Source organism: Sus scrofa, chromosome 3, assembly GCF_000003025.6.
Source record: "Sus scrofa isolate TJ Tabasco breed Duroc chromosome 3, Sscrofa11.1, whole genome shotgun sequence".
Classification (NCBI taxonomy): domain Eukaryota; kingdom Metazoa; phylum Chordata; class Mammalia; order Artiodactyla; family Suidae; genus Sus; species Sus scrofa.
The window spans coordinates 37,288,398-37,310,823 of NC_010445.4; the positions used below are offsets into that span (position 1 = coordinate 37,288,398).

General features: G+C 48.4%; 1 protein-coding gene and 1 pseudogene across 1 annotated transcript; both read left to right on the plus strand.

Annotated features, from left to right (window-relative positions):
* Positions 11,145 to 12,547, plus strand: LOC110260112 (ectonucleotide pyrophosphatase/phosphodiesterase family member 7-like). The gene is given in 3 exon segments (XM_021088379.1): positions 11,145 to 11,258; positions 11,863 to 11,890; positions 11,893 to 12,547. Coding segments are annotated over 3 exon segments (753 nt in total). The 3' UTR covers positions 12,504 to 12,547.
* Positions 19,236 to 21,910, plus strand: LOC100524367 (annotated as a pseudogene).

Here is a 22,426-nt window from a genome sequence, read left to right on the forward strand (position 1 = left end):
ATGTGGTACAAACACAATGCCAAGACCTTCCTTTCAGCAGGGCTTATGAGTAGAGAAATTCCAAGAGGAGACACAGGGAGCCCTGCAGGCGCCCAGAAGACGCTCACTCTATTTTTAACTCTCCCTCCCCCCCAGAGTGGAAACACCCCAAGGCATGCTACGATAGGACTTGACTCCAAATATTTGAGAAAGGGAAGGAGCAAGGAAGAGGCCGGGTCAACTCTGGACTTCCTGGTTTCCCAAATCACTCTGCAAGTATTTGGGAAATAAATAAATATTGGTCTCTGAGAACCAAGGGAAGGAGTGGAGTCTAGCTGGGTTCGCTCCCAGACCTCAAACACTCGGCTAGGTGAACTACCCGCACCTTGCCATAACCGAAACGGTATATGAGTGTGCACTGTACCCCGATTAAAGCATAGTTAGCAAGCAGCAGGCATCCCATTCACTGGGAGAGCTCATCCATGTCCTGTTTCACTAGCCTAATTACCCACTTCGCCAGACACGGAAATGAGAGCGAGGACAGACTCCCAGAGTGATGCAGCCAGAGAGGCCCTTGGAAATGGCTAGAACTCCACTCATGCTACAGACAGGAGCCTGAGGCCCAGGGAGAGAGCACGCGCTCGGCAAGAGGCAAGACCAGGTATCCTGCCTCTAAGTCCAGCCCCTGTTGTGCAGCATCATGGGACCCAAGTGAAACCAGCTCCTTTGCAGGCTCTGGAACCGCAGGCACAGCCTTCACACAGCTTTTCCAGCCAGCCCCCCCACCCTCCACCCCCCAATTGTCTCCAGAGTAGAAAATGCAATTCAGGTAAAACTGGGATGGCTGCTCCCTTCAGCTGCCTATTTCTTAGCCTTCCCTCTCCTGTGTCTTCTTTTGCCCACATGTCTAAAACTTGCCCCTGACCAGGATAAGAGGTTGAGCAGGGAGAAGGAAGAACTGACGAGGCAGTGGAAACCCTGCTGAGTCATGGATGGTCCCCGGCCACTGGCTGGCACGTGATTCTAAGTGTCAGGGTGGAAATAACCCAAACATTGCAGAGATGGCTCCCTTCGTACGGTTACTGGGACAGGCGATGCCACAGGATGGGAGGTCATGCTCCCTGAGCTCATTTTAGGTTAGTTGTTTGAAACCTGGGTAATATCGCTCGGAGGGGAAAATGGATTCTATGCTTGGTTCCCAGCCTAGCCTACTTAGCTGATGTTATAGTTGACCTCTGGGTCCCAGGGCATGGATGCCAGAATCCATTCAGAGCAGGAAGGGGAAGTTTCTGTGCCTGTGGCTTCCTCCAATCCCTCCTCCCACATCCTCCCAGTGGCTCTGGAGCCCCAGGTTTTCCCAGATACCAAAGTGGTCCAGGTTCTGATGGCTGCCTGCCCTCCCCAGGTCCCTCAGGGAGTGGGGGTTAGGGTTACTGTCAATCCAGATCTTGGGATCAATGGGCAATCTGGGAGTTCCCGTTGTGGCTCAGTGGAAATGAATCTGACTAGTATGCATGGGGACACAGGTTCGATCCCTGGCCTCGCTCAATGGGTTAAGGATTTGGCATTGCCGTGAGCTGTGGTGTGGGTCACAGACGAGGCTTAGATCTGGCATTGCTGTGGCTCTGGCGTAGGCCGGTGGCTACAGCTCCAATTAGACCCCTGGCCTGGGAACCTCCATATGCCATGGGTGCTGCCCTAAAAAGACAAAAAAATGATAATAATAATAAAAGGGCAATCTGCTAGAAGTAATCCACGTGCATATATGAATGACTAATAGCCCCAGAACCAGTGGTGCTGATGTGTCATGTGGCATCAAAGTATCTGGGGAGGCTGTTAAAATGCAGACTCCTGGACCCCACGTCCCAACTGCAAGATTCAGCAAGGACTAGGGTAGGGACCCAGGAATCTGTGTTTTTATCAAGCAACTCAATCGATTCTAATGTTGGTGGTGGAAAACACCATGAAAAACACTAGAATAGGTGAAATGACAGGGGTTCATAATTCCAGAGTGATTTGCTCTCTACTGGGGAGAAGAGACACACAGAACAGGGTTCAGAATGTTACAGTTTAAATAAGGCAAAGGCAAGCCGCCTCCTGGGTGAGTTAGCTCTGCGCTTCTATTTCATCTGCTGTGACGGCATGGCTCAGCCCTCGGGAAGCTATAATGGCAAAAGCGTTCCTTGTAGATTTCAGAAGCCTCCCATTATTCATTTGTGAGGCTCCAAAATGCTTGCCCGTTTGGCCTTTAGCCCCCTATCAGAGGACTCTCAGTCATGGTATTCACAGGCTGTAGTGCTCAACATTATCAGGCATCTGGGGAATGCAAGTCAAAAGGACAGTAACACCCACTAAGTAGGTCATTAAAAAAGGAAAACAGTAAGTTTGGCGAGTATATGGCGGAACCGGGACCCTTGAACACTGCTGGTGGGAAGGTCTGGTAGCCTGTTAAACATGAAACATAATGTTACCATATGACCCAGCAATTCTACTCTTAGGCATATACCCAAGAGAACGTTCATGGCAGCATTATTCATAGCAGTCAAAAATGCAAACAATACAGGCATTCGTCAACTGATGTACAGACAAAAAAATTGTGGTCTAGCCAGACAATGGAATATTATGCAGCCATAAAAAAGGAATGGTGTACAGATTCATACCAAAACATGAATGAAGCTGAGAAATGTGATGCTCAGGGAAAGAAGCCAGACATGAAAGGTCACATAAGGTATGAGTCCATTTCTACGGAAATGTCCAGAATAGCTAAATCCACAGAGACAGAAAGCAGATTAGTGGCTGCCAGGAGCTGTGGGAATTGGGGGCTGGGGACTTTACCCACCAGGAGTTTGGCAGCACCTTTGACCCCTCGGAGAGCTTTTCCCTTCTCTGTGCCCATGACCATCAGGTTCTAGTCATAGAAGGTCCTGCTTACCATAAACACAGGAGAAATCATCACCACCTTATCACAATCAGTGGAGTCACACAGAGGCTTCGTCTCCCAGGAGGCCAGAGGAGTGAACACTCAGCGCTCCCCTTGGATCTCAGCTCACCCCTTAGACATGCAGTCCCTCTTTCCTGGTACAATGTGAGATCACAGGAAGCGTCCAGACTCCAGACTCTTAGCTTCTGGACACAGAGTAGCCCAAGGAACTTGGCCTCTCTGTCTTCCTGCCTCCCTCATCAGCTTCCACAGCCAACACCAACTTCCCCCTGGGGTGTGAGGTCTGCTCAGGACGAAGATCTAATCTGGAAGGTATGAGATGAGACGAGCCCTTCCTTTGTGGCTGCCAACATTTGCGCCCCAGAGAAAGAGGTCCGAAGCCCAGAGGGGCAGCTCCCAGATGAAGGAGGCCAACCAGAAGGATGTTAAGGGATGTGGTCCTAAGCCCATGTGGACTCCTGGCAGCATCCGTTCACAGCACTTACGGACCTTCCTTCCTTTATCCCCAAGGTCGATGATTGAAGATCATGAGTCATTCACAACATGACGTTTTAACACAGAGACATGCCGGAGTACTCTTTCAGGGCCGCCCCGCCCAGAACAAGACTGAGTGGTGGGACAATGGCATTCTCCCGCTCTGGATCACTGTCCAGGGACAAGTACCACTGGAAACCCTGGGCTGACTTCCTGGGACATGGCCTTTCATTCCTAGGCACGTGGATGGGCTAGAAGCTGTGTGGCCTTGGACAAGTGACTTAATTTCTCTCAGCATCTATTTCCCTAAACATGATATAGGGATCATGGGAGTTCCCGTCGTGGCTCAGCAGTTAATGAACCCAACTAGGATCCATGAGGATGCAGGTTTGATTCCTGGCCTTGCTCAGTGGGTTAAGGATCCAGCGTTGCTGTGAGCTGTGGTGTAGGTCGAGGATGCAGCTCGGATCCTGCATTGCTGTGGCTATGGAATAAGCCAGCAGCTGTAGCTCCAATTCGACCCGTCGCCTGGGAACTTCCGTATGCCTCAGGTGCAGCCCTAAAAAGCAAAAAAAAACAAAAACAAAACAAAAAAAAAAAAACCATGATATAGGGATCATGGTGTTGTGCATACTTAATAGAGCTGATGTAAGGATTAAATAAGATGTACATTTAATGCATAGCTCAGTGGCTTTTAGCAGTTTGGATAGATGAGTCTCCCTGAGGGCAGAGTTGGCTTAATCAAGGCTGGACCTTCAGGGCTCATCACAGAGTCTGGACCCAGCAGCTCTTTAATAAATATCTCTTTATACACTTGCCTCTGACTTAGACATAAGAGCCCTTAGGAACAAGGTTGATCGTTCAAGGCATGAGAAGCTCTGATGAGAACATGTGCTTGAAAGTAACCCAGCGGCCATTCACTGTTGTTTCCAAAAGGCAGACATCAGGGTTGTGTGTTGAACTCCCAGCCCCCAACCTGTTGCATTTTCTCAATGAGCTTCCAAAGTCATCACTTCAGAATAGATCTTCCTCCTCTTCCCCCAAGACACCAGCTTTGGCTCCCAAGCTACCCCAGGCCCTGACATTTCACCTCCATGCTCCCAGCTCATGTCGTGCGCGTTGCATTGCAAGGGGGTGTCATTGCAGCAGCTCAGAACGCAGGTTGTAGACTCAGACTCATGGAGATCCAACCAGCTCCACTCTGCTCCAGTTGTGTGACCTTGGGTAATGACCTCTCCTCTGTGCTTGACTTGCCCTACCCTTAGAATGAGGGCTGTCAGGATCCCTGCTTCCTAGACTCATTGGGAGGGTTAACTGAGATAACGCAAATAAGGTGCTTAGCACGAATGGCTCAACCCTGCTCAAAAATCAGTCATTCTTATGAATGGAAGCAGAATCGTTTTAGCACAACTTCAGGTGGTCAAAAGAGCTCTAGGTCAGCACTATCCCATGGAACAGTCTATGATGATGGACAGGTTCTGTCCTGCATGGTCCAACGTGGAAACCGCAAGCCACAGGTCAAAACTGAGCCCTCGAAATGTGGCTAGTGAGACTGAGGAACTGAATTTTTAACTGTACTTAATTCTAAGTAATTTCAACGTAAGTCTGAATACCATACAGATGAGGGGCTAGTATCCTGGACAACACAGCTCTAGAATAACCACAAGGGTTGTCTGTGACCCTACTCTATCTCAGGTTCATTTTCTCCCCCTGACTCAGCACTCTCGATTCCTTCCTCTTCTGTCTCAGCATTTCTAAACTCTGAGGCATAGACCATGCAAATAAACTCTGTCCTCCGGAGAAAATAATATCCAAGACACTCACTATACCAGGCACTGATTTAAGCGCTTTATGTACATTAATTTATAACCACTCTGAGGTAGGTTCTATGATTATGTCCATTTAACAGATGAGTAAATTGAGATAAATTGGGGATATCATAACTTCTCAAAACCACAAAGCTAGTGAGAGGCAGAGCTAAGATTTGAACTCACCTTGGGTTCAGCAACTCTTTTTTCCTTTTTTTTTTTTTTGCTTTTTAGGGCCAAACCTGAGATATTTGGAGGTTCCCAGGCTAGGGGCCAAATCGGAGCTACAGCTGCTGGCCTACACCACAGCCACAGCAACGCCAGATTCGAGCCATGTTTGTGACCTACAACACAGCTCATGACAACGCTGGATTCTTAACCCACTGCGTGAGGCCAGGGATCAAACTCGAGTCCTCATGGATACAAGTCAGTTTCGTTTCTGCTGCACCACAACGGGAACTCTAAGCAATTCTTAACCGTTAACCATGACACAATATTTCTTCTGTGGCCAAAGCATTTAGGCATGGATTTCAGAATGAATCTTGTATTTGCCTAGCTGCCAAGGGGGTGAGCCTAGTCTTCCTTAATTCATTATTCAAAACCCAGAGTCTCTCTCACTATGAAATTTGTTCACTGGCATGAGGCTTCTAGCGATATTCTCCCTCCCTGGCATTTTCTGATGCGCGGTTCACGTCTCCTTGTCATTTATTTGCAGGACTTTGTTTCCTTCTTCTCAACTCATGATCAGAGTGCTTTTCCTCTTTGCTGAATCCATAAGTGGTTGTACAAAAAGAGAACTTGGTGTGGGGCCAGGCGACTGACAACACGCCACTTGTTTGGCCAGTGAACGTCAAGTTGGTATATCGTGCTCTGCCACTGGCAGCTCCTGCCTGGGACAGGGCCATCAGCCAGCTCCCTGAGGAGCTGACACAAAAGCTGCTGCAATCAGAGCAAGCCTGTGGCCCCAGGTCAGCCCTCCGGAAACAGGGGGACAAATGCCAAATGCCACTCCAGGGCACATCTGCAGGAGGAGGCCTGCCCTGTATCCATCACTGGGGAAAGCCATGCTTCTTCTGAGTCTCTTCCAGTCAGGCTTCATGGAGATTGATGCATTAACCTTTAATAGGACTGAAATGTTTTCCTTCAGCGACACTAATGCTGCCAGAGTCCATCAAGATCCAGGAGAAGGAGTTCCTGTCGTGGCGCAGTGGTTAACGAATCCGACTAGGAACCATGAGGTTGCCGGTTTGGTCCCTGCCCTTGCTCAGTGGGTTAACGATCCGGCGTTGCCGTGAGCTGTGCTGTAGGTTGCAGACGCGGCTCGCATCCTGCGTTGCTGTGCCTCTGGCGTAGGCCGGTGGCTACAGCTCCGATTCAACCCCTAGCCTGGGAACCTCCACATGCCGCGGGAGCGGCCCAAGAAATAGCAACAACAACAACAACAAAAAGGCAAAAGACAAAAAAAAAAAAAAAAAAAAAAAAAAAAAAAAGATCCAGGAGAAGCGGCCTGCTTTGGAAGCTAATGCCTAGAAGATAGGATTCCTGACCACCTCTGTGGCCACTCGCCATGGTCCGTGAGCATAAACACATGCCATCAAGACTTTCCGAGTGGTCAGGCTATGAACAGAGAAGCTTCGTTGAGAGCAGGCAGGGATTTTAAAGGAGCTCCCAGGATAACTGCATCTGATGAATGATGAGGGGTTTCACCCAGTTCAGAAGTCCTAATTCTCTAAGGCAGGCAGCCCTGACTGTTAGACTCAGGAAAACCTAAGGGCACATTTCTCTTCTCCGTGGAAGAGCCGCAGAGATTATTAGGATGTGAAATGGCAGAGGGATGATGTGGGTGGAATCCTCGTGGCTGTCAAGAGTCTGGAACAGGACCATGGGAGGCTACTCCAGGAGGGAGTTTGGAGAGAGGGTGGGGAGGGCAGCTAGGGCTCTCGGTGTCAGCCAGTCTCCCAGACACCGCCTCCGAATTTGGAAGAGCCGTGAGAAAAAGGGGTCAGCAGCTTCTGCTTAAAAGAGCATTAATGGAAAGATGACACATCCCAATACTGGCCCAAGCCATGTCTCTCTCACACATCATAAAGGTTCTAAGAATAATAAACTGACCTCCAGGGAGTCAGGAACGAATCTGACTAGTAACCATGAGGTGGCAGGTTCGATCCCTGGCCTTGCTCAGTGGGTTAAGTAAGGACCCAGCACTGCCATGAGCTGTGGTGTAGGTCACAGATGTGGCTCAGATCCTGCATTACCATGGCTGTGGCATGGGCTGACAGCTGTAACTCTGATTTGACCCCTAGCCTGGGAACTTCCATATGCCGTCGGTGCGGCCCTAAAAAGCAATAATAATAATAATAATAACAATAATAATCTGACCTCCAAAAGGGTGTGGGAGGATAAGAAAATACAGACGCTTAGCCAGTCCTTCTGTCCACAGACTCCTCCAGGGCACAAGAAAGCCATGAAAACACTCAGAACCAACCTCCTGGATTTCAAATATATGCACTCCGCCTCTTTCTACTAGTCACTCCCTAGAACAAGTAACTAACTCCTTTCCCTAAACTACTGCACACACTCTCCACCAAAGCACAACTGCGGTGAACCCTTCACAGGCCTTCCTAAGGGTGACATTAATGCTGTCCCTTAAAGGAAGAGACAAGACAAAATGCAAAACCAGACAGAAAACTCTTCCTCTAATGATTGGTTCTGAAGAGTTTGGTAGATTCTGTACAACAGTCTTAGGGCTTTGCCCTAATAAGTACCAACTCTTGTTTTAAACAAAGCAACTTAAGATTAATAGCCATACTGATGCAACACTACACTAAAGAAGAATAATACACCTAATAAAACTAGCGCTTTCCAATTGCTATTGCTACTAGAAACACTGATTATGCTAATTAAAGGGTAGAATAGTAAATACCCACTCTTTTGCATCCAATTAAGTGCTCGGATTGTTTCTCAGAAGTGTTTGTTGAAAACAGCGCTTTTGATTATCATGGGTCCCAAATAAACAGAGTCGCGCGCGCGCGCGCGCGTGTGTGTGTGTGTGTGTGTGTGTGTGTGTGTGTGTTTACATGCATGCTCACACACATACAGTTCTCTCTGGAACTCATTTCACAAAGAGGCATAATTCCTAAAATTCCTATGGAACCAAGTGAAAAAAAGAACATAGTTTCCTAAGACTACAGTTTGGGATATCTTTAAAGAAAGTGTGTGTGTTGAGAACACAGCCTGAGAAAACAATTTCAAGTTGGGAATATCTGAGATTTAACAATGCAAACACCAGGAACTTAACTGAATATGCAGGGTTGCCTAAGTCCCTCACAATGTCAATGTCAGTTTACTCCACATAATAAAATAGCCAGTCAAATATGTTGTACAAAATGTTAGAAGTTTCATCCTTCCAGTCAATTCCATACTGGAAAGCAAAGTCGATTTACATGGAAGTTAAACAAAGTACCGTCACTGAAAACTGAGAATTATGTCTAATGCCAATCAGAAATGCAATAAATAAATATTAGAGGATTTGCAAGTTAAAGCAACCATAGAAATTCTATTATCAGAAAGGAAAATGTGTTACCTGTGGAGGTTACAAATAAGATGCTAGAACCCAAAAGAGAAAGCATTTCTGTAACTATTTCCATAAGTTAATCAAGAGTGAGAATAGCATGGGTTTTGCACACCTAAAAGGATATGTGATTCATGCATTCATTCAACCCACATTTAATCATCAGGCAGCAGCACTCTGAGCCAGGCCTGTTCTAGGTCCCAGGAAAAATGCTATCAATAAAATCAGCACAGCCCCTGATTTCCCAAAGCTCACATTCTAGAAAAGGGCAGAGGGGACAGTATTTCAAGCTTCTAGAACCTTGCAAAGTCTTTAGTACTGACTTTTGTCTTGGGTCAAGCTTCCTCAAAGCAGAGCCTGAGGCAGGGATTCAATGCAGGTAATGCATCGAGGAAGAGCTCTCAGAAGATGGGAGCGTGGAAAAGTGACAGGGCAAGACAAGGAGCTGAGTGAGACATGGCCCCAGCTGGAGACCAGCCTCAGCCAGAACCCACGGGGAGCTCTGGAGCATGGACTGCACCCCCATTTTATCCCACCCTGAAGCCAGGGAGCTGGCTTTATGTCCTCCTGTCCATCACTGGCCACAGGCTGCTGGGGATAGAGGAACAGTATAGGATACTTGCCTGGTAAGGCAGGACCTAGCTGCTTGGTGAGGGAATTTTCCAGAAGATGGAGCAGCTCTGAGACATTAGCAGCCACCCTCAGAGAGATGGGTGTGGGTGCACTAGCCCAGCAAGGGGATCTGGGTGGGACGCCAACAGCAGCCCCCACAACTCGCAAATTGCTTTCCTGCGTCTCTCCCACACATGGTACATGGGAAGTTTTGGCATCACACTTGGTTATACGCTTCTGCCCATTGGTAGACCAGATAGACACAAACCAGGTACCAGACAGCCACAGTGTAGGTGCTGTTATCCCACAGTTTGTCCCCGCCATTTATTCTCCATACCAGGTTGACACCGTTACCCCAGCTCCCTCTCCTGGTTCTACTAAAGCCAATGAACTTGAGAGTGTTTTTCAGAACATCCAAACCTTGGGTGACATAAGAAGTGTCACAGAAGAGCCCTCAAGTTAATGGCTGAGATGAAGGAAAATACGTGCTTCCCAGATAAGCGGGTCAGTCATTCATAGAACCAGAAATCTATCGACTGCCTACGTTGTGCAGGTCTTGGTTGAGCTGCTGCTTTACAACAGAACCTTATTAAGGGAGATGAGTCCATCTTACTGTTAACTCTGTGGTGAGAGCCCAAAAAAATTATTTTCCTAACTATTTTACCCGGCTTTGTCAAAAATCACCTTTCTGCTGATAAGCAAATCACTTAATATTTTCATGACTTTGAAATTACTTCTGTTGTTCAAACAGCCTCATTTTCAGTCTGAAGATTCAGTTCTGCTCATGGCAAAACCTTCATCTTGGATCCAAGCCAAAGCCCTGCTCCCCAGCCTGTTCCCACCCTCACCATAGACCCTCTGGGGACCTCAGAAGCCTGGACTAGAAGGAGTGTGACCTGTGATTTGTTCTCTATGGCCCCTCACCCCTTTTCCCTGGTTTACCCACTGGGGACAAGGAGAGGGAAGAGACAGCAGCTCCTCCCATGGGGAGGCAGGGGCCCTTTGCCTGCTGCCTGTGATCTACTGTCCTGTCTACAAGGTGAAGGTCACTGGGCTCCAGGGACAAGGCTTTCAGGGTCAAGCAGCAACCCCAGGCCCTGCCCAGGCCTTGCAAGACTCAGCCACCTTTCATGGCGGACATATTTCTCTGATTTAAGGAAACCCATACCCCCTGCTACACCATTTCTGTCATCACTAGAGCCCCTGATCTCATCTTCTTTCTGCAGACCCCCAAACCTGGAGTCTACAGGCACATTCCAGATCCACCCTCAGTCCCCCTCAGGAGACAGAAACCAGAGGAAATGATCACTGCCCCCTCCTCGCCTGACCACGTGGTCTGCCCAATGCTCTTTGTTTCTCTTCAGGAAAAATAAAAGCTGAGCCCACTGAAGACTTACTAATATGCTTTGTGTGCATTTAGTCCTCCCAACCATCCCACGATGTGGCATTAACATCCCCATTTTACAGATGAGGAAACTGAGGTGGAGAGCATTTGAGTAGCATGTACCCAAGTGGGAGAGAGGAGGTAAACCAGGCAACCCAGCATCGAGCACACCTTTAACTGCCCTGTTCTCTGCCTCTGGGTGGGTCTCCAAGCCCCCATCTGAGCAGACACCTGCATGGGAACAAGATAACAGTCTCCCCCTCTTGCAAACACCCCCGGATTTTATAAGCACCGGCGACAGGAACCAGTGAAGCAGATTCTCCAACAGTCCCAGAGGAAGTCCCCCGATCTCATGTCATGGGCTCTGACTGGGACATGGGCCCAAGGCTGAAGCAGCCACTGTGGCCAGAGGATGCAGTGTCCTCTGGCTGGCCAGGCCAGAGCCACATCCCACCTCTGCAGCCTGATGTGGGGCCCACCCATCCCGAAGTAGGCATGGAGTGAGAGCAGGGAAACGAGCCCTCAAGGGGCTCCAAACCAGCCACCAGGGCAATGGGAAGGCTTGTGGTGGCTTGTTAGGTCTGGAGGCAAAGACACCAGTGCCCATTATGTGCCCTAAGACGATGCCCAACACTTTATCTGAAAGTTACTTGAATTAATCCTCAAAAAAAAAATCCCATCAGCTTTTTGGCATTTTACAGGTAGAAGCACTGAAGCACTAAGAGATGAAAGAAATCACTCACCATCGCCAACTTAGTACCATTCTTCCTCCATCCCAAGGCACTTTTTGTTCATTTTGCCGTCCAGAATCGAAATGCATCCTACAATCACTGGCGCGTCCTGCTGTCATTGGCAGCATTTTTCTTCACAGGAGTATGTAAAATAAAGACACGTCTCACAACTAGGAGTGTTTTAGATTCCATGAGATCCTGGTGATGCCAGGAAGGAAGCCCAGCCCCACCCAATTCCGTCCACAGCCCACGTGTTTCTGATGCCTCTGGCCCGGGGCAGGGAGGCTGGCACACTGGGCTTTGCACAATAAGAGAAAGATGGGAGAAATGGCCCTGACAGTCTTCTCTTCTTGGCCTTGCAGGGGAGGGAAAGGGCATCATTCCACTATCCCAGGGAGGTGCCAAGTACGAAGGGGAGGCCGGCTGGCGGTCCCTGGTGGAGTCATACCCTCACCCGAAGGACAATGAGGCAGAAGAGCAGGAGAACATCGAGATCATCATGAACTGGTTCACCAAGGCGGACCTTGACTTCGTGACTCTGTACTGCAGGGAGCCTGATGACATGGGGCACCGCTTCAGGCCCAAGACAGAGGACAGGAGGGTGAGGATTCGGCCCATCGACAGACCCATCGGGTACCTGTTGGAAGCCATCCAGAGGCACGGCTTGACCCTGCACCTCAACGTCATCATCACATCAGACCACGGCATGACCATCGTGAAAAAGAAGCCCAATGTCACCGAGATCCTCCTGAGCAACTACATCAGCTTCAGGGACTTGGTCAAGTGTGATATCGTGGACTACGGCAGCTTTGGGGTGCTCCTGCCCAAGCCCGGGCAGGAGGAAGCTGTTGACCAAGCGCTGAAGCACGCACACCCTCCCCTCAATGTCTATAAGAAGAAGGAACTTCCAGAACGCTTCCATTTTGCCAAACATGAGCAGGTCCTGCCAATTGTGATGTATGCAGTCCCTGGTTATAACATCAATGGGGTGAGCAGCTTCTAAAATGAGTCAAGTCCACGTGGATCTGGGAGGCAGCAACAAGGGAAGGGCAGTTCTGAAAAAAATTAAAACATAATAAGTACAGGCGTGTACACCAACTATAATAAAATATATTTAAAAAGTGAATCCACTATAATAAAAATTTTTAAATAAATTAATTAAATTTTTAAAAAGTACAGGCATGATAAGTTATAACCCCCTGCTTTCTGAGTGTTCCCCACACCCGACTCCACACCCCAGCCACCCAACCCTGCCCACGTTACCACAACGCAATGATAGCGACAAACATCCCTGACCAAGGTTGTGTCCAGGGCTGTGTTAAAAATTTGATGTGTTGGAGTTCCTGTCCTGACTTAGCGGTTAACGAATCCTACTAGGAACCATGAGGTTGCGGGTTCGATCCTTGGCCTCGCTCAGTGGGTTGAGGATTCGGCATTGCCATGAGCTGTGGTGTAGGTTGCAGACGCGGCTCGGATCTGGGGTGGCTGTGGCTGTGGTGTAGGCCGGCGGGATTCGACTCCTAGCCTGGGAACCTCCATATGCCGTGGGTGCAGCCCTGGAAAAGATGAAAAGCCAAAAAAAAAAATTGATGTGAGTTATTTCATTTTTGTCTTCCCAACAACCCTAAAGATAGATGCTCTTATCTCCCCATTTTAACAAGGAAGAAACCAAAGCTGTTTGGGATTCGAAATGTAAGGCTGGGAGTTCCCTTTGTGGCTCAGCGAATGAAGAACCTAACTAGTATCCATGAGGATGTGGGTTAGGATGTGGGTTCAATCCCTGGCCCCATTCAGTGGGTTAAGGATCCGGCATTGCCATGAGCTGTGGTGTAGGTCACAGACATAGCTCGGATCCGGTATTGCTGTGGTGTAGCTCCAATTTGACCCCTAGTCTGGGAACTTCCATATGCTTTGGGCGCAGCCCTAAAGAGAAAAGAAATGCAAGGTGGATGTCCGAACTCAAGCCTATGTGTTTGTGTTTGATAATTACGCATAGATCACCAAAAGATTCACTAAAAAAAAAAAAAAAAAAAAAAAGTTCCATTTGCATATATCCAAAAAAAAGTCAATCTTGTTCACATAAAAATGTATACACAGACGCCCATAGCAGCACTATTCATAATAAACAAATGGTGGAAACAACCCAAATGCCCATAACCTGATAAATGAATAAACAAAATATGGTCTATCCATTCTCTGGAATATTATGTAGCCACTGAAAGGAAATGAAGTACTGATACATCTTACAATTTGAATGAACCTTGAGAACATGATGCTCAGTGAAAGGAAGCAGATACAAAACACCACATACTGTATGATTTCATTTAAATGAAATGTCCAGGAGTCCCTGTTGGGGCACAGCAGAAACAAATCCAACTAGGATCCGTGAGGATGCAGCTTCCATCCCTGGCCTCGCTCAGTGGGTTAAGGATCCGGTGTTGCCGTGAGCTGTGGTGTAGGTCACAGACGCAGCTCAGATCCTGCATTGCTGTGGCTGTGGTGTAGGCCAGCAACTACAGCTCCAATTTGACCCCTAGCCTGGGAACCTCCATATGCCATGGGTGTGGCCTTAGAAAGACAAAAAGACAAAAAGACAAAAAAAAAAAAAAAGACATTGCCCAGTGATTTATCAGATGCTTAGAGGGACCACACTCAATCGAAGTGGAGTACAAAGAACAGCTTCCTGCACCCTCTTCCCTTCTTCCAAGCCACTGCCCACAATCCTCTTGTGAATTTATAGGAAGCAAACTGTTTTGCAGAAAACTAAGTAAATGAATGACAATTCTCTAAATTATTGTCTTTTTTTAACTTTTAGAGTTTTCCTTCAACTCTCTGGCCCCTAACCCTGTGTCATAGTCCCAGGAGCCTGGGGTAAGGTGTGTTTGACCATCCGTTATTGATAAACAGGACATCCCACCAACTGATTTTCAGTGAATTGGCTTCTAGCAAATTGGTCATTTGGTAAAAGTGGTCATTAGGCAAATGGGTCATCTGGCAAATAGGTCGTTTAGTAAATTGGCTTTCAACGACTTGCCCTGTGAGATTTCTCTACACTGAGCACTTCCTTGGGTTAAATGTACATTTCATTTCCGTAATTAATATTCACTAGCGCCTGGATGGGAAACTTCCCAGGGACTCATGAGCAGCTTCTCAATAATCAGACAATTTAAAACCATCTGATTTTTTTAGCAGGAGTGGAAATGCAGAGGGCATCTGCTCTCTAAAACATAGTAATTGGTCTTGGGGTTGTCATAGGAGGACTTGCAGTTCTGTTTGTCGCCAGTGTGACATTCACAGCCTTTTGTTGGTAAAAGAAGTGAACAGTCTGCAGGTCCATGTAGGTGATAAGTGCATATTGTAATAATTCACTTCAGCCACTTCCTGAGTGCCTTGGGGCAAAGCACTCTGAGAACCCGGAAACCAAGGCCAACTTCATGGTCTTGCAGCCTAGGCAGCCATACAGGGCCCAGAGATAAGAAAAGCCCCAGCTTGGAATGGTCTTAAAAATCTTGATTCTTTTTTTTAACAAAGGGCTCGCATTTTCATTTTTCACTGTGCTCCAAAAATTATGTTCCAATTGCATTCATTTGCCTTAACAAGTTACCAACCACACACTTGTGTGGCTTACAATGACAGACACGTGTTGTCTCAAAGAACTGGAGGCTAGAAGTCTGAAATCAGGGTGTCCCAGGGCCGTGATCCTTCTGAAGTCTGTAGGGAAGAATCCTTCCTTGCTTCTACTAGCTTCTGGTGGTTGCCGGCAACCCTTGGCATTCCTTGGCTTGTAGACACAATCTCGGCGTCCACCGTTTCAGGGCTTGCTTCTCTCTGTGTCTGTCTTCACATGGGATTTAGAGCCCCCAGTAATCCAGTGTGACCTCCTCCTGACCTAACCATACCTGCAGGGACCCTATTTCCAAATCAAGTCACATTCTTAGGTACCAGGGACAGGACTTCCAACCTTTGCGGGGGACACAATTCAACCCATGACACCGGTCCTGCCACCAACCCAAGCATTATATGGTCCCGAGGCACCCCCTTCCATATTTCTGTAGGTATATCATGAGACTCCCTTGTCCTTTGTTACACCCAATCCTGACCATTCCTTTGCTTTCAAAGAGCACCTGTCTCAGCTGCACCAGAGCCTCCTGAACACGCTCAACGGCCTAAGCAAAGTCAAGACCTTTACCTAACCTTAACTCCATTACAAAGCCCATATTTAACATAACTTATATGTAACTATAAAATTTTCCTATAAGCTGAAACATGACCTGCAAAGGTCTCTACACCCTGAAGCAACATTTTAGAAAGAAATCAATTGGCCCTTTTCTACAGAAACCATTAGGCATAAGAGAGAGACAGGAAAAATGTCAATGTCTTGATGGAACAGCCATGCCCGCAGCATAATTTCTAAAAGGCAACCCATTCCATACCGTTAAAATGCAGTAACTTATTATTATTAATAAAGCCTCAAATCTTTCTTTCAAATTCAAATCTAAAGACGTTGAACCTTTGCTATATAACACGTGCACATACACATGGGCTCTGCCACCAGTTTGGATATATCCTCGTTCTTCTCGCCATGTCAATATCACCTGGAATTCTCATGTTTTATGTTAAAACGGCAGCCCTAGGAATTCCTGTCGTGGTGAGTGGAAACAAATCCAACTAGGAACCATGAGGTTGCAGGTTTGATCCCTGGCCTCTTTCAGTGGGTTAAGCATCCGGTGTTGCCAGGAGCTGTGGTGTAGATCGCAGAGGCGGCTTAGACCTGGCATTGCTGTGGCTGGCTGTGGCATAGGCTGGCAGCTGTAGCTCCAACTGGACCCCTGGCCTGGGAACCTCCATATGCTGAGGGTGCAGCCCTAAAAAAAGAAAAAAACAAACAAACAACAAAAAAACAGTAGCCCTAACCTTCACTTACCTCTGAACGCACCAGAGCTGTGAGGCCCAGGGGACATCACAAATCCCTTGAGTGCCTTCTAGGTTCAGATCTATGTGACCCTATGACCTTTGTCCCTCCCAAGAACCCACACGCATAGAACAAAGTATCTTCTGTGTGCATTTCAGTGGGGTGGCTCACGCAGGGTCCTTCCCCGGTCAGCCTCTCATCTGGGGCATCAGGAAGGCTGGACCAGCCTAGATTTTTTTAATATCTTACTCTAACATCATGGAGTATCACTTACTCCAGTGTTGACTGTGCCCCTTTGGCTCCTCAGAAGAAAGGTAATTAATAGCCATCATGTGTTAATAAGAGCTCAGTATTTATGAGTTTGACCCATTCTCATTCGTCACCATTGTTTACTGCAGGCAGAGAGCTGATCAAAACAGCACAAGTGAACCAGTACACCTGAGGGAGCTCCGACATGGTTCCTTTAGGACCAAGGCGCAACCAGAGTGGGTGTCAGGTGTTTCTCCCCCAAGATGCTGTAACTCAGAGGATTCATGCAACATCTCGGACCCAACACCATTAATTCCATGTAAAAACACAACAATAACCACAGTCTGCCCTCTTTAAATTAAGCGTTGATGGAATAAAAGCAAAAATTTTGTGTTCGATCCTGTGCTCCCATGGTTCTGGTGGAAGAACAAATAGGAGAGAATAAATGCATTCAATTAGAATTAATTCTCCTCAGGAGTTCCCGTCGTGGCGCAGTGGTTAACGAATCTGACTAGGAACCATGAGGTTGCAGGTTCGATCCCTGCCCTTGCTCAGTGGGTTAACGATCCGGCGTTGCCGTGAGCTGTGCTGTAGGTTGCAGACGCGGCTCGGATCCCACGTTGCTGTGGCTCTGGTGTAGGCCGGTGGCTACAGCTCCGATTAGACCCCTAGCCTGGGAACCTCCATATGCCGAGGGAGCGGCCCAAGAAATAGCAAAAAGACAACTACAAAAAAAAAGAATTAATTCTCCTCAGAGTTCTCACTGTGGCTCAGTGATAACCCAGCTAGTATCCATGAGGACGCAGGTTCAACCTCTGGACGCACTCAGTGGGTTAAAGAATTCAGCGTTGCAGTGAGCTGAGCTGTGGTGTGGGTCACAGATGCAGCTCGGATCGCACCTTTCCGTGGCTGTGGCGTAGGCTGGTGACCAAAGCTCCAATTCAACCCCTAGCCTGGGAACTTCCATATGCCTCAGGTATAGCCCTTTAAAAAAAAAAAAAAAATTTAATTCTCCTCACTTGTTCTCAGATGTTTCTCATCTGAAAGGGGTAATAAGATTTCATCTCTCCCCCTCCTCCACCTTGTGCGAGCATATTTAACAAATGAGCTCCCAAGCCACTTCCACGTGGCATTTTATGAGATTTGCGAAGGTAAACGAGTTAGATTTTGAACACACTTCAAACTCCAGAGGCAGCACCAGTGCCTTTCACTGTCCTGCTCCTCACTCAAGACACAATAAGGTCGAATGGAAGTAATTTTTCTTTTCTTCCCCATCCCCCCTCTGTACCACCACACCCCCACCCCCAGGAGCCCTCTACTCTTCTGGATTCCTTTCCCTGCAAAGTCAAAACTCCTATGGGAAGCCTTCACAGCTCCGTGTGCTTGGTGGCACAGTGCATATTGCCACTGTGCCTTTAGATTTGTGTGAGAGTTCTTGTTTATTCTTGTTTGTTTTTTGTTTGTTTTGCTTTTTAGGGCCGAACCCACAGCATATGGAAGTTCCCAGGTTAGGGGTCAAATGGGAGCTGCAGCTGCCGGACTACACCACAGACACAGCAACTTGGGATCTGAGCCACAACTGCGACCTACACCACAGCTCCTGGCAACGCCAGATCCTTAACCCACTGAGCAAGGCCAGGGATGGAACCTGCATCTTCATGGATCCTAGTTGGGTTTGTTACCAATGAGCCCCAAAGGGATCTCCTATTTTTGTGATAGTTCAATACCCACTTCCCCTATGAGACCCTGTGCCCAGGAACCACTCCTGGTTCTTCTCACTGTTGCATGCTCAATGCCTGACAATGCCAGGCACATAGCTAAGCTGGTGCTTAGTATTTGGTGAACTAAAGACTCCAGGGTTAGGGACAGACCCAAAGGCTGGGGGAGCAGAGGCTCCTGCCGCCTCTTAGAGGAGGTCATTGAGAGGCTGATGAACCCCAGGGCATCATGGTTAAATCTATCACACCTGCAGCCTGCCCTCACCGCTCAAGCTCACTTTAGTTGTTGCTGCAAAAGACTCACATGTCCTCCAAGCATCGTATAGCCCAAACAATAAGATGTTCACCCAAGTTGTTTTCCAGGAAGGTGGAGTCAGCTGTGTCTAATTGGAGCCGGTTAAGACTGGTTAGCACGGCCAACCCTCCCCTCCGTCTGGGCATGTGCGAGTCCCCCCACCCCCACCCCCGTGACCTTTTGACGTCAGAGGACCAAGAACTTCACCCTTAGGCACATTCTAGACAAGGGTCCCCTAAATAAGCCTGTAGTTTAGCTGCACCCTTGCAAAACCACTGCCAGAGTTCGGCCTCTGTCTGCCAGTGCCGACCTGGAACGCGGAGACAGAGTTTGGGGCAAAGGAGAAAAAATAGTATTGCTTTGCCAAGCAAAGGAGGGTCAGAGCAGGCTCATGCCGTAAAGACTGTACCCCTATTAGAAGTGTGAGGAGTTTTATAGTAAAAAGGAGAAAAACAGGTTTTCAGATAGGAATCAGGATTGGGACAAACATGCATTCATTCTTCTTTCTTTGGGGACATCTTAATCATCAAAGCTGGAGTCAAGAGAGACCTCCACAGGACCATGCCGGGGATCTTCTGGGTTCTTGCCTAGAATAACAGTACTTGCGAAAAGGGCATATGGATCAGAGATGAGAACAAACTAGGAAAAGTCCTGAAAAACATCACGTGCTAAACATCTTTAACCCACAGGCAAGTGTGCTCAGGGTGCCTGATCTTTAGTTTATGGGTGACTGTGTTTAGGGTGCCATTAAGCCAGGGAGAAGAACAAGGAAGGACTCTAAGCTGTTCAGTTTCAAAGTACTCATTTCTAAAAGAAGCATAAGGAATCTAACTTTTCTCTTCGGCATATAAGATGCCTATATTATTATGTGCATCCCTTGAGAGGGAACCAGGGTCCTGCCCCGAGGCCATTACTGTTGTTTCTGGACTGTTCCTCCCTGGTCTCTGCATCCCCTTCCTTCCCTGATCAGCACCAGTCTGCCCCTGCCCCTTGGAACTCAGGGGAGGTCATGGAGGCTGAAGGAGGCCCATTTCCTAAGAACAAGAAATGGGGGATACAGAAAGGCTTTTGTGCCCAGGAACCCCACAGGGCCGTGTTTGGTTTCAAAACGACAACTTACTCATCTTTTCTCTTATTTCCAACCCCCTTACCCACATCCCAGACCACCCTGCTTCTTTTGCCTGTAAACAGGGGTGGGGAGGCTCATCTAAGATTTGTCCTTTGGGAGTTCCCGTTGTGCTGCAGTGGAAACAAATCTGACTAGCATTCATGAGGACGCAGGTGTGATCCCTGGCCTCGCTCAGTGGGTTAAGGATCCAGTGTTGCCATGAACTGTGGTGTAGGTCGCAGACGTGGCTCGGATCCCACATTGCAGTGGCTGCGGTGTAGGCTGGCAGCTACATCTCCAATTCAACCTCTAGCCTGGGAATCTCCATATACTACAGTGTGACCCTAAAAACAAAAACAAACAAACAAAAAATTTGTTTTTTGGCCTCCCCTTGACCTCCCTTGTTAATGGCAGGCAGCAGCTGCTGAGTGGGACACTGATCTCCCTGCCTCCCCCTTTCTGCTCGCTGCTAGTGCCAGGGCTCGCCAGCATGTCCATGGTGCTACCCAATCACTGGCAGACTGCTGGCTCCCCCCCACGGGGCGGGGGAGGTCAATCAGTGTGGCAGCAGGTACATTCAGCAGACCAGCTCCCTCACCCTAGAACCCCTCACCATCAACCCATACCCTCCTACCAATTATACTTTTGGTACAAAAGAGCCCCTCTATGAGAAGGTCAGCTCTGTTGCCACCAGATTTCAGTACATAAGGGAGGAATTTGATTACACTGGCATGAGGAGGACTGTAGAAGCGGTGTTGATTGCCCATGAGCACCGGCTACCCCATGCGTTACTGCTACAGCTGGGAACAACTTTCTTCAAATAACCTGGTGGTGAGCTTAACCCAGGAGAAGATGAAGGGCTAAGACGCTTAATGACAGAGATACTGGGTCGTCAAGAAGGAGTCCTGCAAGACTGGGTCACTGATGATTGCATTGGTAACGGGTGGAGACCAAATTCTGAACCTCCTCGGTGTCCATATATTCCTGCACACATTACAAAACCTAAGCAACACAAGACGTTGTTTTTGGTTCAGTTTCAAGAGAAAGCCTTATTTGCTGTCCCTAAAAATTACAAGCTAGTAGCTACACCACTGTTTGAACTGTATGACAATGCACCCAGATATGGACCTATCATTTCTAGTCTCCCTCAGCTTTTGAGCAGTTTCAATTTTTCTATTTTTTATATTTTTACTTTTTTCTTTTGCTTTTTGGAGTTGCACCCATGGCACATGAAGTTTCCCAGGCTTGGGGTCGAATCAGAGCTGCAGCTGCCAGCCTACACCACAACCACAGCAACTCGGGATCAGAGCCGCATCTGTGACCTACCCCACAGCTCACTGCAACGCCAGATCATTAACCCACTGAGCAAGGCCAGGGATCGAACCCACATCACTGAGCCACAACGGGAACTCCTGAGCAGGCTCAGTTTTATAAACAAACTGAATTCCTACACAGCGGAGAAGTAAGAGACGCCATCTTTGTGAGCAAGCTATACGCAGTATAGAATAAACATGCTAGTAAAGTAGTTTTGGTTTTATCTCTTTGCCAATCCCTAAATTGCCACCTACTTTCTGTTGTTTGAATAGTAAAGTTCATATGAAAAACTGAGATTGTGGTATAAGCAAATGTGATTATGTTTAATTTACTTTTGGTTCTACTCGTTACTTTTTTATACAACATTAAAGAAAGTGGAATTAAAAAAAAAAAAAAAGATTTGTTTTTTCCGTCTCCTTGAACAGCTGCCTTGTGAATAAACCCTTTCTGCAAACCTCATCTCAGTATTTGCCCTGCTGCACGTCTGGCAAACAAACCTGGCTGGATAACAAGGTGACCGCTGGCTGACCCCAAACTGACCCCAAAAGGCTCCCCGCCCCCCTCAGTATGTACTTCTGCCCACGGTTCCCACGGTCCAAGCTCTTTCAAGAACTTGAGGGAGCAGCCTGGAGGGAGCAACCAGCCGTGGAAACCCCTGGACGGCCAGTGACGGGGCCCCGTGAAGGCCTCGATTCAAGCTGCTAAGATTCTGGCGGGAGGGTACTATCGGCCTCGCGGCCAAGACAAGCCTGGCAAGCGAGCTCCCTCGCTTATTAAAACTTCCACCTACCACCTGGAGGGGCCTGCGGCTTAGTCTCTCCTCGCCCTCCGTGTAAGGGGCGGGCTGCGAACCAACACCTTCACCCCAGCACCCTTCCTAGGAGAGAAAGGGCAGCCGCGGTCCACAGAGCTGAGAGATACATGCTCCCGAGTGGGTTTGAGGACGCAGCCCCAGAGGGACAGCGCAGGGCTGGGAAAAGGCCCACGGGGCGACGGTCTGCCCTTAGGGCCCTGCCAAAAAGACCCTTGAGAAGGTGCGGGAACGACGAGAATGATTACCTGGCCCATGGCCTGACTGGACGCTCCCAGGGAACCCTCGCTGCCCCACCCGACCGAACTTGGCGCCAAACGGTAACTCCGCCCCCACCGAAGCTCTGGCCCCGCCCCCTCCCGCCCCTGGCCCCACATCCCACATCCCCAAGTCCCGCCTCCTAGGGCCCCGCCACGCCTGGCCCGCCCCCGGCCCCACCTCCGCACGCACGACCTGCCGCCTCCTGAACCCTGGCCCCGCCCTAAGCCCCTCCTCCTGGGCTCTGCGCCCCGCCTCGAC